Source organism: Asterias rubens, chromosome 10 (genome assembly GCF_902459465.1).
Source record: "Asterias rubens chromosome 10, eAstRub1.3, whole genome shotgun sequence".
NCBI lineage: Eukaryota > Metazoa > Echinodermata > Asteroidea > Forcipulatida > Asteriidae > Asterias > Asterias rubens.
In genome coordinates, this window is record NC_047071.1 from 13,044,300 (window position 1) to 13,062,993 (window position 18,694).

The window sequence follows — 18,694 nt, forward strand, 5'->3', positions numbered from 1 at the left end:
ATGCATACAAAAACAAATCTTTGGGCATTTCGACTCGATTGATCATCGAAGTTGAAAGAATATTATTCTCTGTGCTTTCAGATATGCCTGGAAAAGGCTCATGCCTGAAGTATTTTAATAATTAAGTGATAAATTACCTCTTTCTCAAAAACTACGTTACCTCAGGGAAGCTGTTTCTCACAATGTTTTACATTAACAACAACTCTCCATTGCTATAGTTACCGAGTAAATTGTTTTGCCAAAAGTTTTTTTGAGTAAGTACCAATAGTGTCCAGCGCGTCATATGTGTGAGCAGATATGCACATTCTCACAAACACAGTCTGCCTCCATCATTTCTAAAAAAAATTACTCCTTTTGGAGATTTTTTAATTTTTTCCCCCTGCCCTTTACAGTTTCCTTTAGACTTTGAATACAACCACATTGTCCACCACACAGTCTTTAGAATTCCCCTATTAATTTTTCCTTGTGTTTGTCACTTCGTTGTGTGCTTTGATCTCCATAAGGTACCGAAACTAAGCACCTTCAACATGTATGATAGTCTGATGACTAGACGAGCTAAACAAAATAATATTGCACATAATACCGTAAGACTTTGGAAGTGGAATCTAAAAAAAAAAAAAATAAAAAAAATAAATAATGCGATTTAAGAAGATTTCCTAGTGTTTGCTTGTAAATGTTCAGGTGGGAGATGCGGTTGGTACCTACTTTCATCTTGTTCGCTTAATGTGGATAGATTTGACGTTCTTAATAAAACCACCGTGCCCGTTTTTTTCCGTTTTCTCAACAAGTAGACATTGTATCCAGCTGAAACTCACAGGTGACTTCAATACTTGTATCTTTATCGACACATTGGTCTATCAATCAGCATTGCAAAAAAACAAACACAATCTACGACCCTTCCTAAACCAATTCAGGTATTTGATGCTCTGATGCTTTACACATTTAGTATAAAAGGCCTATATAAATACAAATTAATATTAAATTATGAATTATTGAAGCGATTTTCTGAAATATTCAGTGGCAATAAAACAACTCCAGGTTGACGACCTGACGCAGGCGGTCAGTTTACTATAGTATTGTTTGGATGCTTGAAGACGTCGCTACGAATCCAAGGCTACGATATACATTTTGGGCGTGCTTTATTTTTTTTTTTACAAGACTTAGGATGACCAACGATTGACATTGTTGTTATCAATAGTTTTAATCAATTAAAAGTTCATATCTGGAGTTTCTGTCCCTGTATCCCTGGTTTGTAAAACAGCTCGAAAAAAAAATTGAAGTACTTTCTTGATACAGTAATTAAAGTGAATGTACACGTTTGGTAATTACTCAAAACAAATATTAACTTAGAAACTGACTTGGTGACGAGCATTGGAGAGCTGTTGATAGTATAAAACATTGTGGGACAACGACTCCCTCTGAAGTAACGTAATAAAATGTTTCTAGTTAGAAGTCTTTTATTCCTATCTGTAAAGCACACAAGTTCGTCCAACAAGGGTGTTTTTTCTTACACCATTTTCTCACAGTTCGATGACCGATTGAGCCCAAACTTCCACAAGCTTGTTATTTTATGCTTATTATGGGATACACCAGATGAGAACACTGGTCTTTCACAATTACGGAACGTGTACCTTGCCTTTAAAATACATCAATATGGACCGCTTTACCATAATCGTCTCTCAGCCAACGGAAATACTTTGTTTGAACTGTTAGAACCTACTGCTTAGACCAGTTTGTAACAATACGGACGTGAGGCTTTGTATCCTATCATGTCATCTATTAGCCTTGGATTTACAATCGTTTCTACACTAGTCTAGGGTGAACACAACTGTTTGAATATTTGTCAGCAAAATGCACTGCAAATACGGCAAACTGTGAAGTATCCTTCCATTCCAAGTCGTTCAAATACCTTGTCCCGGACTCCACTGCCCCGGATGCCGGTGTTAGTATGCAGTCGGCTGTTAAATGGTTAAACGAATGAGCTCTTCCAATTTGTTCCGGGAGAAAAAACTACATTCACAAAAGCTACATCCATATAAACAGCAATTAGCGTACGATCCAGTGAGGGGATAAGCCTCCCCTATCTACGTGTAAACGGTGATAGATAAGGGTGAGTATCCAAATTGACATGTCAAGGGGCAGATGGGTTTTGAACACACAAGTGTGATACACCGTTTGTTCTGAGCCACTTTCAAAGTCACATTCGTGTGTTTCAAACACAAGTACTTACAGATGTAGCTTCGGTTCGAGACATCCGACGAACCGATCTGTATGAGGAATTTCTACCTCCCGTTGGTGAGAACCTGCTATTGATGCGCCCGCTCTTGTTGCTTCCTGACACCATCTGATGGAGATGGTGCCGATAACTGGTCCCCGCGAGGGCGTAAACGATAGGGTTGATGCAAGAGTTTGCATACGCAAGACACAGGCAGAACACTCGTAGATTATTTACGTGAACCGACGAGCTGTGGTGCTCGGGGTCGATTGCATTCCACACGTTGAACGCCTGAAGGGGTGCCCAGCAAACGGCAAAAAGCATAACAACACACAGCACGATCCGGGTGGTTTTCCACGTTTTGCTGGCCGTCCGGGCCGAGCTTTGTGCCGGGGGAAGGGCACCAGAGCGACTCTGCTGCGACAGCGGGTCGTACCCGGCAGTCGACGTGGGCTCCCGGCATCTACCGACCCGGCTTAGACTCCACAGATGTGATAATATGAGGCTATAACACACGGCAATGATCGTGAGGGGTAAAAGGAACGTGGATAGACTCAGATAGATGAAGTAGCCGGAGAGAGCCGCAGGCTTGTGCAGGGTAAACTTACAGTACTCGTTGATCTCACCAAACCAATTGATGACCTCTATCTTGAAGAAAACAGCTACTGGAATGTGAACAACAGCTGAAACTGCAACCAAAACGAAAAGTATATATCACAATTATTTCAAGATAACATTTCCATGAAATAGTTGATGAGATCGTGGAGTTAATAGCTCCATATGATCTAGTAATCAGAACAATTTTGCGAAAACACCATTGGCTAGACAGGTATATTCGACAGAGGGCGCCCTGTATAAAATCGCTGCTCTTTCTTCCGCTTGCCAATGTCAAAATAACTTACATTTACAATGGTACATACACATTTTGCTCACTTGTAAAAACAAAGCCTCCTCCTACCGAGCTCGCGACTTTGTTGGTTGATAAGTTTGTTCCTTCTTTTAATAATGAACTCCAGCATTCTACCCAGCCTCAGTGCATGCAGGAAACACGATACAGATAACAGATGGAAATATAGTTGTTTTTAAGGATAACAATCCAATTGGGAGGTTGTTGATTGTAAGAATGTAGTAGGCCTATAAGCCATCAACCCACGCCTTTGGTTATCTAACCACAGCCGTAACCGCCAGCTTGGAAAGAGCCACACACTGCTAGTCATAGGACACCATTTGAACAATGACGTCAATGGTTCTCAACGGGGGCACTTTTAAATTGAGGTCAAAGACATAGATTTTCTTGTTTCCTGATTCGTAATAAGCAACTCGACCCAAACCTTTGAACTTTTCATTTAAAACTGGTGCAACTTTGTGTCGGTTGTCTCAACGATGATTCAATCACAATCTGATTAATCAAGTGTCTAAAAACAACATTGGAAATAATCCAATTAAAACGGGTTGACGAATCGGTGTTAATGACAAAAATGGGGTCAACCTACAGCTTGACTGAGGAAAAAATAATATATTCTCTACTAATCAGATTGCGACTGTTGTCACCTGGCCCACATACATTTGTGAATGTCTTGCGTGGCGGCAACCTTAGCCTTTATACAGACAACCGCGCAAGCGCCGTTAATAACCGCTACATCGTATAATTGGGCGAATTAAAAACGCCCAATTCGTCAGAGACTAAAGCGCAAATTCAGTCCAAACGAGAAATTGATACAACCCGATCGAGTCGAGGGATAGTGTCTATTTGATTATGCAAATACTTGGCCCCTTATTCACTTTGAGATGTGAGCGATTTCAGGGTGAGCTTTGGAATTAGAAACTGAGATGGTATTGTAAAAAAAAATCGCTCTGAAGGATTGGAGTGGGGTACGTTTTTAACTAAATATATAACTGCAAATGATGAATGTATTAATCCCCTTGCTACAAGAAACCAGCTGTCCCGATCTGAAAATGACTGGCTGTAATATTAAATTTCATTATTTTTTTCGGATAGAAAACATACAAGCTGAAGACCAGTGGAATGGTTTTCAGTGTGTTGCCATTAAACAACATGGGATGCAAAGTGGCTTGCTTAATAGGATTATTAAACTCCTACTGCTTTTCCCATCAAATAATGTCATGTGCGGTTAGCATTCATAGCTTATGTTAGTTCTTTTTAAAATGTCCCTAATGCAGCAATAATCACTGGGTGAAAAAAATGTGCGTATAATGTAAAAAAAAAAAAAAAAAAAAAAAAAAAAGCGGAAATTACTGCTGCAGTGTTATGCACAGGGATATTAGATGGATAATGCCCATGTGGAGGTTTTGCAAAAACATTCCTGACCAAGTGGGACATGCACTTCACCTTTTCTGCAGTGCCTAGAAAAACAAAACAATCACATTCAGACTGGTGTAGTGAAGAATGCGCTAACACCAAGGCGTAATGTCTACAATAAGGGGATGTTTAGTTCTTTTTTGTTAACTATATTTGATTTTGGGTCAAAGAAGAATTGACAACAGCGGTATTTGAACCAACGACCTCCGGATTAATGTGCCGACGCCTACTTCGTCAGCCCTATGCTGGCGGTCTCCATTGTCAATGTCTTAGTTAGGAGTACCGTATTCGGAAGCCATTTTTATATGGGACTTGAGGCATGCTGTAACACCATTATTATGTGTATCTAGTTGCTAGGTAGAGTTTGCTCTTTTGAAAACTGGCTTGTTATATATATAATCTACTAACCGCTGAGTAGATAACTATGGAGACTTATCAGCCCTGAAAAAAAAATTCGAACATGTTTATATTGTGATAAAAAGGAAAAAGGAGACAGTGTTGACTCGAGCACATTGACACGACAGTATCAACCTGGAGATGTTTTTCCTGAATAGGCAAGGGAAGGGGATGAGGTGGACCGACAGGAAATTGGGTTATTGATTGGACATTCCTTTTCACCAATAAAGACATGGCATCGGCAGTTACAAAATGCACCACTGGATTGAGTTTCCCGCTCAGCCCCCCCCCCCCCCCCAAAAAAAAAAAAAAAAGAAAAAAAAGAAAAAAGAAAAAAAGAGCAGGACAAAAAAGACAGACTTTTCCTCTTCAGTCACAGTTTGTAAGTGAAATTCTATATTGCTTGGAGGGTCTCCATTCTGCGGAAGACTGATTACAGGTCGTTTGCAATCGAGTTACCGTGCATTTGGAATCGAACGACTGCTTTTAGAGCATCCGGAGAAATTTTGAAGCTTTTGTTCGAATCCCTTGAAAAACAAAAATACCATTTTTTGGATAATAAGCGAATACCCAGCCTCAATTGTTACCAAAATATGATTTCATTTCATTTTGTCCCTTATACTATAAGTCATCTCATTTTTGGGTAAAAACCAAAATTAACATCTCATTTTTATTCTCAGAACATTTAAAACTAGTTAAATTCATTGAACTAGACACACCCATGCTGCCGTCAACACAAGAACATGCGAACACCGTGATCATGGGCCGTATAATATACTCTGTTTCAAAAATGCCGAAGTAAAGCACCAATTCACAAAATCATACGATATATATTTCGCCTAAAGGGACAACTTTTACTCGGTTGACGGATGCTGTCTTGCCCTCGGTATCGTTTTACATTTCTTACAGTTGCAAATAAAATTTGAAAATTACAAAAACAAAATTAACAAATAAATGTACATTACCGGTGGCTAGATAACATTTCTTTGGACAGAATAACAATACTTGTGAAAAAAATCCAAACTGCAGTGTAAGCCGATACCATCTTCAATCTGCATTGGTGAACTCAGCAAAGAAAACCCGAGGTGGGAAAATACACATCTCACACCTTGGTCACCAAATTAGCTGTTGCATTTTTTATTTAAGGATGATTTATTCGAGCATGTGGTCTATTTTTTACCCCTGGTTTGAGTCTAGAGACAGACTTGAGGACGTGTTGACTTGGTTTGATCGTTTGTAAAGAGTCATGTCAGTAAACCTTGACGTGTGGCCTAGATAGTCCAGTTTGTTTTTCTCGCGAAGCTTGCTTTTTTTTCCGCGTAGAGAATTACGAATAGCAGTTGCTTTTATAAAATGTAAAGGGTAAAAAGGAAAAAAACAGGAACATCCCCTAAAAAAAGGGAGGCCGCATGTATTAGCTAGATACAGAACCAGTACGTCATTCAGAGGTCGCGTGTTTGAATCCCTCCCCATTCAATTTGGCTTTGTTTAACCCTAAATTAACCTTATGTCCTTTAACAATTATTCGAAAGGAGAGGACAATATAACTTTGATATTAAAATAACATATAAATTATAACATAAATATGCCTAGGGTTGTATTGTCAATAAATCTTTAAAGGTGATTTTTATTGGTTATCACCAGGCTTGCCCTCTGTAGCCATGTTTAGTTATAATGTGTGAAATGTTTCCGTGCTGCCTATTGGAAGTAAATAATAATTCAAACAGTTAATAACTTTATAACTTACATATCCAAATGGACGCACACACCATACCAGCTCTGCATATGGTGCGCGTGCGCCTTGATGCTAATGGCGACATGATGACGTAATATCTATCCACTGTCATGGCGGTAAGTGTTGTACACGTAGCTTGAACGGACACCTGAACAAAAAGCAAAGTGAAAACGTTTTATTGTTTAATGTTTATAACAATTTGGACGTAAATATCAAAAAATTCGTTTTATTGTGACTACTTTTAAGCTTGAAGTTTACACTTTCTAACACAATTTTTGTATTTAAGACAAATATTTATAAACTGTTAAAATTGACAGACTTTGGTAAATTTCCTCATTTTGTTTTTTAAACCGCTTTCCGGGTGAGTTGGCCTACTAGGAATTGGTTATTTCCCACTGCGGTCCGTAAAAATGGTCAATTCTATGAAGTGTTGAAAGCCTACTACTGCCTCTGTGGTCTTGTAACAAAAAAGAGACGCCACAATCAGCTGTCTTGTGACTCACCACTGTATACCTGTACATTTATATTAGCATTATGAGTACGAGAGCTTTAATCTCGGAGAGCTACGAGGTTTGTTTTTCCATATGGTATTAAGAGTACTTCGCTAGGAGTGCCGGGCCTTTTTCCTAGAGTTGTCCTTAGTTCAAGTGCGAGTACATGATTGTAGACAGACGTACTCGAGCAGGAGTACTGTTTTAACTTTACTTATGGCTTTGCTACCATATTTACTCAGGAACCATCATCTTCTGAGATTAATGGAAATCCAACCAATTTTGTTTGCGTAATCTACGAAGAGGTTGGGGAGGGGGGGGCAGTAAACGCGCACCCATTCTGCCTGGGACCCCCTTGCCCAACTCCAAAGTGCAACCGAATGACAAGTATCGACTTCACGATAAGCAATTGTTTAATTTGCATTGCTTTCTCTAGAAAACGATCAGAGTATACTGATCGAAACGTCAAGTCGAAACAAACATTTTTTGTCAGAAGACAATCAGAGTATACTGATCGAAACGTCGAGTTGAAACCAACGGTTCCTTTCAGAACCACTCCAACGCATTTAGAGATTTTAGAGTCATTACATGGTGTTACCGCAAACCTTTCCATATCGTTTTCCACCATGCTAAGTTATAAAGATGATCATAACATGTTATTAGTTACGAAAAGCGTAAAATGTAAGATAAAGCACGTGAACATCTATACCACTAATGAGCCAGACGTTTTAAATTTCGCTAATTAGTTGTTTTGTAATGCTGACACAAACCTAGCGGTATGGGCAACACAGACGAAAGAGAATGTCGTAATCGTATTCGGCAATTATTTTAACGAGGACAGGGTATCGGTAAATGGGCTCTGCCCTCCCGCAAGAATTGTACAAATGGGTCGTTGAAACCGTACCAATGCGATGACCTGATTCAATGTCAACACCATACTGTTAATATCGAATGTTTTTTCGATACCTGAAAATGCGGCATAACCTCGATTACCTGTGGCGGCAAACGGTGCATGTACCGGACAGATTTATTAAACACAGACTACAACATATTAATTTGTGCGTTGACGAAATCTTTGCCTTTTTTGTTGACGCACAGCATTTTCAAGGGATTGGTTAAAGGCACTGGACACTACTGGTAATTACTCAAAATAATGTTAATTAATTATAATTACTCAGCATAAAACCTTACTTGGTTACGAGTAATGGGGAGAGATTGACAGTTTAAAACATTGTTATTTTGTGCATATGTTGAGATACACCAAGTGAGAAGACTGGTCTTTAACAATTATCAATAGTGTCCAGTGGCTTTAAATGCAGCTTCAAACTAACTACAAGGTACACTATAATTTGGAGCGATTCACTATGCATGGTCGAAACCTAACGGTTTTTCTGGCGTTGTGCCGGTTATGACGTGTTGAACCAGACATTAACTTAGCTTTAAGCTCTAATATTCTACAAGACCCGGTTAAGGTTCAGGTTAACGTACGTCACGCACCAATCATGAGGTGTTCAAAGTTTTGGACCCATTTTGGCTCATCTCCCTCTTTCTCTGATTACGATTCTGGTTAGAAACAGTTGAATTAAAACAATTTGAGTTTCTTGGTCGAATCTTGTTCATTTGGATGTGCCTCGCCATGTTTTCATTTACACGGGACTGAAGAAGAAAGCATTGCTGTCAAAACCATGACGGCAAGGCTATTAATAGCACAGCAATATCGGATGCTCAAGGATACGCTCAATATTGTCTGATTTTCAGTACCTAATGAACGCTTTTTTTCGTACATTTCTTGAGTTTTCGCCTTTGGAAAAATACTTCCAGGTGACTTCATCATTCCAGCGAATACACCATGTGTCAGGTTTATTTCAAAGTTACAAACAAATAATAAAAGAGAAGGGGTTCGCCCTGGTGTTCCTGGCCGAGGCTGCTATATGCACCCTATCACCCTGTAAACTGAAGGTGCGACATAATTGGGTCTCAGAATTCATCACTGCAATATCTTACATTTTTGAAAGTTTGTATATCGCAGCGCCTTGAGTATTCCTTATTGGCCATACGTGCGCTACATAAATTTGTAAGACTTCACCGTTATTTAACTATTCTTATAATGTATCAAAGCACTAAACACTCTTCTAAGATATACGAATAAAAGTTTCCCGGTCAGTTTCGGCACATTAAACATTTCAGTAACACGCATTCAAATTCATGCATTCCCCCAGATTCCACTCAAAATATAAGGTTTCCTTTTTAGCATCGATGCATTCAATTTCGTTTTCATGCACACATTATTTCGTGTTTCTCGATCATATTCGCTTCAGTCATTCTATCTCGGTAATATGCATGCGAGACTCAGACTTTAAATGTCTAAAACTTAGGCCGTGTCCGAATTAGTGGTTACAGCTACGGCTACGGCTAGATTTCCGCGTCAATACGTGTTGAGGTATAGGACGTCCTTAGCAACACCCTTAGCAGCAGCCGTAGCCATAGCCGTTGCCGCCAATTCGGATTCGGCCCTATTTACGTTTGATTGAATGGTTGGCCAGCTCTTACTGCTGGCTGTTACGAAATTGGGTGAGTTTCTTTGCCTATACTGTAATGATCTTTGAACTGTTTAAAATTAATTACTCCTTTTTGACAGTTGCATACTGATCTTAGAGAGCTTTTATTTTCAAACGAAATTTAATGACTTTTTTCTTCAAAGTGGCCGGGGAACCTATATACAAGACGCAGCCAAATCACTCATCATTAAAAACCGCATGTTAGTAGCGCTAAAGTAAAGCGATACCTAAATGTGACTTCTTTCACAAGCTCAAAGTACAGAATTCAAAAATCTACCCTAAAATCCGAAGGGTTTTAAAGTCAAAACCGTTTAAATTATGCTCTGACGGTAAAACAAAAACTCCAAAACAGGACATTTACTGCATGCCGATCGACCAGCATTTACACTAATGGCTGATAACCTATTAGACTCTCTAGCAACAGCTTTTTGTGTGTGCACCGCCAATTTACGTGTTTACGCAGCTAGACGAAATCCTGCTCCGATAGCAACACACTCCACTCTACATCAATTTACAAATTCAATCACTTTCGCTTGTTATTTTTCGTGTTTGACATTCCAAAACAACTTGTCTTTTTGTATTTCCCTGTCTCTCTTTGCCTAATCGAGGATGCGGTAATGCAAATAATGAGCCAGTAACCGCATCTGCTGGGGACATAAGGGAGAGAAAAACCCTGGACAGGGGTCAAGCTCTGTGTTTTGATTGAACAATCTAGCCAGCTGACCAAAAAAGGAAGAACGTACAAAGAGATTCTATATTCAAGGAGAAATCGAAGACTCGCCGCTCTCCGGTTGTAGGGGTATACGAAGATGGATTGATACAGAGTGCTGTTTTTACTGGAACGGGTGTAAGTAGGGGAGAATTTGTCTAGTGAATGTTTAAAGGATTTCCGATTCCCGGGAAGAGTGTGTCAAGGGGGGAGGGGGGGGGTAGAGCAAGGAAGTTTGTGACGGAAACAAAAAGGAGAGATAGTGCTGGCTCATGATGGATGGTGCAAGATTGTCACTGAGAGATGTACAGCACTGCGATAACATTTTAATTTGATTCACTTTTATTTCGAAAAATGGTTTCAACCCTTTAGCAGAGTCTTTCTAGAAGGCTAAATGACAACACAGCGAACATAATTTGTGGAAATACATACGGATAGAGTTCGGACATAAGGCACCAAGCACAAAGTAAGTGGTTCACGACGAATGGAGGGAGAAGGGCAGTGGGCGAGACTGGTTTGACAATAAAAGACAGAAACACAAAGGACAATATCAAGGGTGTGGGAAGAAGGGGAAAAGTAATTATTACGTGAATGAGGCAGGCTAAAAGGGGAGTATATGTTGGGGGGAAAAGTAGACGGCAAAACAAAAGGTTTATAAGTCATTTTCTTCTTGGATGTTCGGACCATGGATTTGAATGGTCTGAAGGCGCCTTATCCACATTTTTTTTCAATTCTCAACTTAACAGTCTCTCGGTCAGAAATGGAGTGTACTTTATTTATTTCGTCACAAGGTAGTAAACAAGTATTTTGTTTCCATCATTAAACAGCTGCCTGAGCGGAATGTTTTCAACAGAAATTGTATTTTTACTTGTTTATATGCACTTGTTCACCATTTTAATGTAATTTTGATATGTGTACACTTCTGAACTTTTCGTAATTATCGAGTAAAAAATCAGGCCCCTACCTAAAGGTTTTTTGAAAAACTAAAAACACTTCTGCCGTTGAGAGCGGGCGTCAAAGGACAATGCCGCTGACGTCATTTGTGGGAGTTTGCTTTGTTATACATCCTTGCTGCAACAAAGCGGCTTTATCTACTTATGACGTTTTGAGAGTGATTACGTAACGGTACTTTTCGCAAATCTCACAGAAAAGCTCTGGACAAGGGCATACAAAATGATTGTTTTTTTACACAATTGAAACCTATTTATAACCATATGACTCGATTTCCTTATTCATCGAAAACATTTTAAGTGGAATTCAGCAAAGTTCACGACTTGACATTTTCGTTCAAGCAGGTCTTTAAAGACACTGGACACTATTGGTAATTGTCAAAGATTAGCCTTCACAGTTGGTGTATCTCAACATATGCATAAAATAACAAACCTGTGAAAATTTGAGCTCAATCGGTCATCGAACTTGCGAGATAATAATGAAAGAGAAAAACACCCTTGTCACACGAAGTTGTGTGCGTTTAGATGGGTGATTTCGAGACCTCAAGTTCTAAATCTGAGGTCTCGAAATCAAATTCGTGGAAAACTATACTTCTTTCTCGAAAACTAAGGCACTTCAGAGGGAGCCGTTTTTCACAATGTTTTATACCATCAATCTCTCCCCATTACTCGTCACCATAAGAAAAGTTTTATGCCAATAATTATTTTGAGTAATTACAAATAGTGTCCACTGTCTTTGAGTGAGGTTTGCGATTATTACATTATGTTAATCTCTTTTGAGTTGTGTTAGTTCTGAAAAGAAACGGTGGTCACATCTCGATCAGTCTGCTCTGACCATCTTCAGGAGGCATGCGTTTTGCTTGGGGAAAATATAATTTCAATTCAATTCAAGTCTAAAATGTTACTATATTATTGATTTCATCGCAACTTGCAAAAAGTGTAATATTTGAAACATTATTTGCTAGAGAAATCTGAACCATGATACAACCAATTGCTCTTGATATCTCTTCTAACACGATGGATACGATAATAACTCATAATGTCATAATCAAGAACCCCATGGAGAGAATACAAGGACGGCAGTTTCAGACTTATTCGACGTAGAGAAGAATAACTAATTAGCGAATGAGGAAAACTTACGTAATCAGGAAGGGACTGAACGGTCCCATTTATCTGATGGTGCTCCCAGCGGGATTCGAACAAGGGTCCTTGAGGTGGAACACCCCGCTCATCTTTATCATACATTTGTATCTTTAGGTAATTCCTTTTTAATGACTTATTTATTCAAATTCCCATTTTCTCTTTATTTATTTTTCTTGTCTTATTTTGTTTTACTGTTATACAAAAACAACCCCGGAGTTAAGGTGGTTGTCTGCATATTGCGCCACGGCACTTAATTTATCTTTAGGTTACTGCTATGTAATGGTGATTGGCTGTATATTGCGCCACTTAACCTTTAGGTAATTTTTGTAATGTCCCCTTTTTAGAAATTGGTGAAGAAAAAAAAATTCCCCCCTTCTGTTTGCTGTTTTTTTTTTAATGGTAAGACATTCAAAACCCTTCCCGAGACTGCTACGGTGATTGGCTGTATATTGCTTCACAGCACCTCAAGACGGAGTATGGCAGGTGATAAAGTGACCCATTTGTTAGGCGCGTCTATTTGTTATAACTGATGATAAATTTGCAACTGGGTTAAGAACATTAATGGATGTTAACTTGGCATCGAGGATAAATGATATTGATTTTGGTTTTAACCTTACATTGACGTGTGTTAGCACTGTATTTCGTAAACTGGAATATTGGAAACTAGCTACCGGGCTATCTCGGTGGTCTAGTTGGTATGACACTGCTCTAGAATTGCAAAGGTCGCGGGTTTAAATCTCACCCGAGTAATAAAATGCTTGTGATTTTTTTAAACATAACTCGGGGAAGTACTGAGTACAGTGCTAACACACATCTATGTGAGGGTAAATCTAAAATTAATATTCCTTATCCCATGTGCCATTTTAACATCCATTATGATCGTTACGGACCCGATGCTTATAACATAGGATTCGAGCTGCCTCTAGCTATATCGGGCAATCTCAGTTGTCTAGTTGGTAAGACAATGCCCTAGAATGGCACATCATTTTGGTTGGAATCCCACCCAAGAAATATGCCTGTGATTATTTTTAATTAAACACGAGAGGTACCGAGTATAAATTGCTATAGTACAACATGTTGGTGTAGGTCTAATAGGTGACTTTCCAACGCTAGGTGGCAGCAGACATACCGGGTAAATTTCCATTGTTTACGTAGTTCTGAACATGCGCATAATTCTGAGAACAATGTATTTACCCGGTAAGTCTGCTGCCCTCTATCGTCCCAGAAAGTCTCCCATTAAAACATTAATTATAGCAACATTAGTTTATTACCCTATACATCGCTGTGTTAAGATTTCTCCTGTGATGAACACAATCCATCCAAGCATTCCACTCGGGTGGGATTCAAACCCACGACCTTTGTAATGCTAGAGCAGATGTATTATTTACCATACAGAGACAGTTCGAATAATGTTCGTGTATGTGAGTGCTATGTAGGTTTTGAGGCATTGCTTGTTGAGGTATCATTGTATATTAGTCGATATGTGGTATAACACTGTATTTTGCTTGGTAGATGCTTGCAAAGAAGAAATACACACATTTTCTTACAGCTAAGACAACAGTATGTGGTTCTTGTTTAAATGTTTGCATCTGTGCAAGTGTATTCATATACAGAAGCGTTTTGACGCCACATAAAAAAAAATATAATGTATGTACGCACGATAAGTTTGGATAGTGTACGAACATGTTATCGTTAACGTACAAGATATGACTGAGTTTTTGTATCCAATGTGGCGGCACTACGCTTCGTAATTTACCTATATATAAACAAAAATTATATCAGTTTCTCTCGTAATTTTTTTTCCATTCAAAAGTACAATTCCCAAAGTAATATTTTTACCCTCTCTTTTGTTGACCGGTTGGATCGTCTCCTTTTACAAATTGTTATATCTACCTTCTAGATCTTGCTTCCTCCTTTCACTGATAAAGAAGGTAAACAAAGATGATTTTCAAATTACGAGGACAATCTGAAAGTATAGAAACCCTCTAGGAGTGATGAATCCACGTGGGATTCCGGAGCAAGATGTCTGGATGAATGGGGGTAGCCGCAAGCAACGAATCTCGGTGTTTTTTCTTGACAATAATTAGAATCAAACAGAGAATAGATTCAACTGTTCATGACAACTGGGTATTGGTTAGACTCGGCAAGGTTTGACAACTTTACTGAATCACCAGCTGTACTTGGGGGACTTAGCGGTGAATAGTATATAGTACATCAGTTGTGGCTTTATCTTATACACGGGATGTGTTTTAGCACCGTACACTCTGTACTTTCTCGAGGTAATGTGCACAACAATTTTAGGCTCGGGTGCAGCTCGGGTTGGACTCGAACCCACGACCTTCGTAGTTATACAGCAGTGTATTACCAACCGATATTACCTGGTAGCTCGAGAAAGTTCGAATCTTGTATTTAAGCAGCGGGTACCGGGGCGAATTTCCATCTTTTAAGTTAAAATAGTTATAGAATAATAATGGAGTTTTGTATTGCGCAATGCCCGCTCATATGAATATACTTCGCATTACAAAGAATGTAAACGGATGAAGAGAACAAAGACAGAATATCACTTCAGTACCACTAGGAATTCGTAAACCAACGTACTTTTGTAGTGATGATGACTGTCTAATCGAGGAGCAACATTTGTCTATTGTAGGAGCAGCGTACACGATCGCCTGTTTACCTAGGAAAGCCTTAGGTGTTTTTGAAAGGTAAGTTAAAACTTGAGTGCACGGTTAAGTGGTCTTGTGAACTTCTAAGACGGTAAGATGTTTAAGAGAGCAAATTCCTGGAAACAATCCCTGGAACAGTGTTATTAACCTGCCTGCCATGGGTCAAAAAAAAAAAAAAAAAAAAAATTACCAAGAAAGTTTTGCGTTGACACCATATGAATATTCTCTTTTGGAGTAGTTTTGGTTCTCAAAACTGAAAATATCGATTCTAAAGACTCAATGTTTCGATCAGTATACTCTGATCGTCTTTAGAAGCAAACAAATCGAACATTGAGTCGTAAACCACCGGTTCGTTTCAGAACCAACACAAACAAAACAAACATACATTGACATGGTGCTACCGCAAACCTCTTTTCACTAGGCAAAGTTTGAAATCCTGCACAATACAATAATAAACATAAAGGCACTGGGCACTATTGATAAATACTCAAAATAATTATTAGCATTAAACCTCACTTGGTAACGAGTATTGGGGAGAGGTTGATAGTATCAGACATCGCGAGAAACAGCTCTCTCTGAAGTAACGTAGTTTTCGAGAAAGAAGTAATTTTCCTCCAAAATGTTTGAATTTGATTTCGAGACCTCATAATTAGATTTTGAGGTCCCGAAATCAAGCGTCTGAAAGCATGCACACATCTGTAATCACGTATTTAAATTTACTTTTCATCATTATTTTTGACAAAACAAAATACTAACAAAATACATATCCGGCTGGATTGAATGTGCCAAACTGGTCAACAAATAGGAATAGTCATGTCATGTTACCATGGAAACCCCTCCTCTAAGCACGCACACACCATAGATGTAATTTGGATGAATCATAATTAACCGCATCACAGGGGGTCATTTACAGTAGTATTTTGTTTTCGAAATGTAAATTGAAAAATGCTCCTTTTACGAAAAGCTTAGTGGACATTTTGAAAAAGTACCCGAACCCTTTAAACAGCTACCTGAGCGGAATGTTTTCAACAGAAATGGTATTTTTACTTGTTTATAATGCACTTGTTCACCATTTTAATGTAATTTTGATATGTGTACACTTCTGAACTTTTCGTAATTATCGATTAAAAAATCAGGTACCTACCTAAAGGTTTTTTGAAAAACTAAAAACACTTCTGCCGTTGAGAGCGGGCGTCAAAGGACAATGCCGCTGACGTCATTTGTGGGAGTTTGCTTTGTTATACATCCACGCTGCCACAAAGCGGCTTTATCTACTTATGACGTTTTGAGAGTGATTACGTAACGGGGCTTTTCGCAAATCTCGCAGAAAAGCTCTGGACAAGGGCATACAAAATGATTGTTTTTTTACACAATTGAAACTTATTTATAATCATTTGACTCGATTTCCTTATTCATCGAAAACATTTTAAGTGGAATTCAGCACAGTTCACGACTTGCCATTTTCGTTCAAGCAGGTCTTTAATGGTCTACAAACTACAATGTGATAAGCAGATTGCTACGTGGTAGATAATTAGCCTAAACCTCAATCTGTGCACGCATAACAGTATACTTGTTAACGAGCAATGGAGATATGTTGATAGTATAAAACATTGTGAGAAACGGTTCCCTCTGAACTGACTTAGTTTTTGGGAAAGATGTAAATTTCTCACTCAAATATAAAAATACTTTTAAATACATCTGAAAGCTCAAACATTATGCAACAGGGGTGATTTTTCTTTGATCTTTGATTCGATGACCAATTGAGTCAAAAGTTTCACGTGTTTGTTATGTTATGCATGTTTGGGAACACCAAGTGAGAATACTGACCTTTGACAGTTACCAAAAGTGTCCAGTGCCTTTTAAAGAAAAACCACAACTACTGTGAAAGGAATTGGAAGTAACAAGATGTACTCACGCATTGCATGTAGGCGTTCAACTTGCAGAAGAACTGTCCAAATGGCCAGTAAGTCATACCGTAGCTCACTGATGTCAGCGGGACACATATCACCACAAAGACGATATCACTGATGGCTACGTTCATGATATAAAAGTTGGTCACACTGCTCCTCATGTTCCGATACCGGAGCACGATATAGATGACTAGTGCGTTGCCCACCACGGCCAGGACCGCGATGATGCCGAGAGTCAGGGGCACTAAGACGGCACTGGGGCCCAGTGATGCCGCCTCGACGGTAGCGTTATCATTATAGTACATCGAATAACTATCACTTAGAAAATCCCCATTCGACATGTCTTTTTTTTTTCTCGCTAGTTCTTTCTTTCTTGAGTTGAGTTTAGGTCACAGGTGAAAGTGTGCAATTGTTAGTAGAACAATCCCCACTTCGAAGTTGCGACGAGTCAACTGAATATTCTAAATCCTTGAGATGCGGAACTTTGCTGGCTCTTGCTAAAACGATGAGGAGGAAGCCAGTAGCCGCTGTTTCATTTCAGTGCAGAGGTATCCACAAATCCAATGAGAAAGGATCAGTGCCCACAGTGCAAATGGCAAAATAAGCTCGAACAGGTTCCGCTAAAGATGACAAGTGGGTCTGCTTTACTATACGAGCAGTTTGCCGACAACCGTTGCGGAGCGATTGACAAGAGTTCATGGGGCATCCACGCCGCACTAAACCGTTCTCATAATGCGCTCACCTAATATAAAACACACAATCTCCCAAATCTCCCACTCAGCGGCTACACACCGATGCACATCTAGGGATTACAAGAGGTCGTCTCACTGAGCTCTGATAAGTGGATAAGAGTTCGGCTCAGGCTGAACGTCGCGGTGGTTTTGAATCCGGCGAGCTGCTTTACTTGCCTCTAAACAGGGGGCTACTTCTTCTAGTCATGCGTGTTTGGAGCTAGCAACTCTCACTGACTGATGTACATCAATTACTGCTCACAGCGTCTGCAGCCAATGACACTCTTGGTGACGTCTTCGTGGAACTGCTTTAGAGTGTGGAGCAACTGGAGACACAAAACAGAATATAGGAGTTAGACATTATAGGAAAGATCGTGCCTGAACAAATGGACTGCAGACATATTTGTATTTTTCATTTTATGTTTTTGTCTTTGAGGCTGATGGGTAAGAAAGAAAATGTTCAAGTCTGATTGCAGTGAGACCCCATTGGCGCGCTGCATCACTGTACATGTTGTTTAGTGAATCGACCAATACAGTTACCAGTGATGAACCCTTCAACTTGACTAGTCCCACACCCACCTACTCAAAGCATGACGAGTCGTGTGGTGTTCTACCCCTGTATTGGTCGTTGACATTTATTGAGGCCACGCCCCTTGTTCCTGGGTCAGTTTTAAAGGCACGTCACCATTTAGTAATTGTCCAGGACCAGTTCTCACTTGGTGTATCCCAAACATATGCATACAATAACTAATGATGTGAACATTTTGACTCAATTGGTCATCCAAGTTGAATGATAATAATGTAATAAAAAATACAAGACAAAAAAAACAACAACATTTGAATGTGTACACATTTTTGTGCTGTCAGATA

The 18,694-nt window shown here is 39.2% G+C and overlaps 1 protein-coding gene across 1 annotated transcript; it reads right to left on the reverse strand.

The window, feature by feature from the left end:
• Positions 1-1,578: 1,578 nt before the first annotated feature.
• Positions 1,579-18,146, reverse strand: LOC117295898 (G-protein coupled receptor 54-like). Its single transcript, XM_033778687.1, has 3 exons — positions 17,099-18,146; positions 6,679-6,814; positions 1,579-2,904 (listed from the first exon to the last, which is right to left on the reverse strand). The coding sequence occupies exons 1-3, from the start codon at positions 17,432-17,434 to the stop codon at positions 2,213-2,215; spliced, it is 1,164 nt and encodes a 387-aa protein (XP_033634578.1). The 5' UTR covers positions 17,435-18,146; the 3' UTR covers positions 1,579-2,212.
• Between the last annotated feature and the right edge of the window lie 548 nt (positions 18,147-18,694).

Excerpts from the sequence above, each read along its gene's own strand:
- LOC117295898 (XM_033778687.1), bottom strand. The coding sequence starts at position 17,434 with ATGTCGAATGGGGATTTTCTAAGTGATAGTTATTCGATGTACTATAAT. Across the intron at positions 6,815-17,098 it reads TGAACGCCTACATGCAATGC|GTGTCCGTTCAAGCTACGTG; the intron begins GTGAGTACATCT and ends CTTTTTGTTCAG. Across the intron at positions 2,905-6,678 it reads GTGTGCGTCCATTTGGATAT|TTTCAGCTGTTGTTCACATT; the intron begins GTAAGTTATAAA and ends TTTTGGTTGCAG.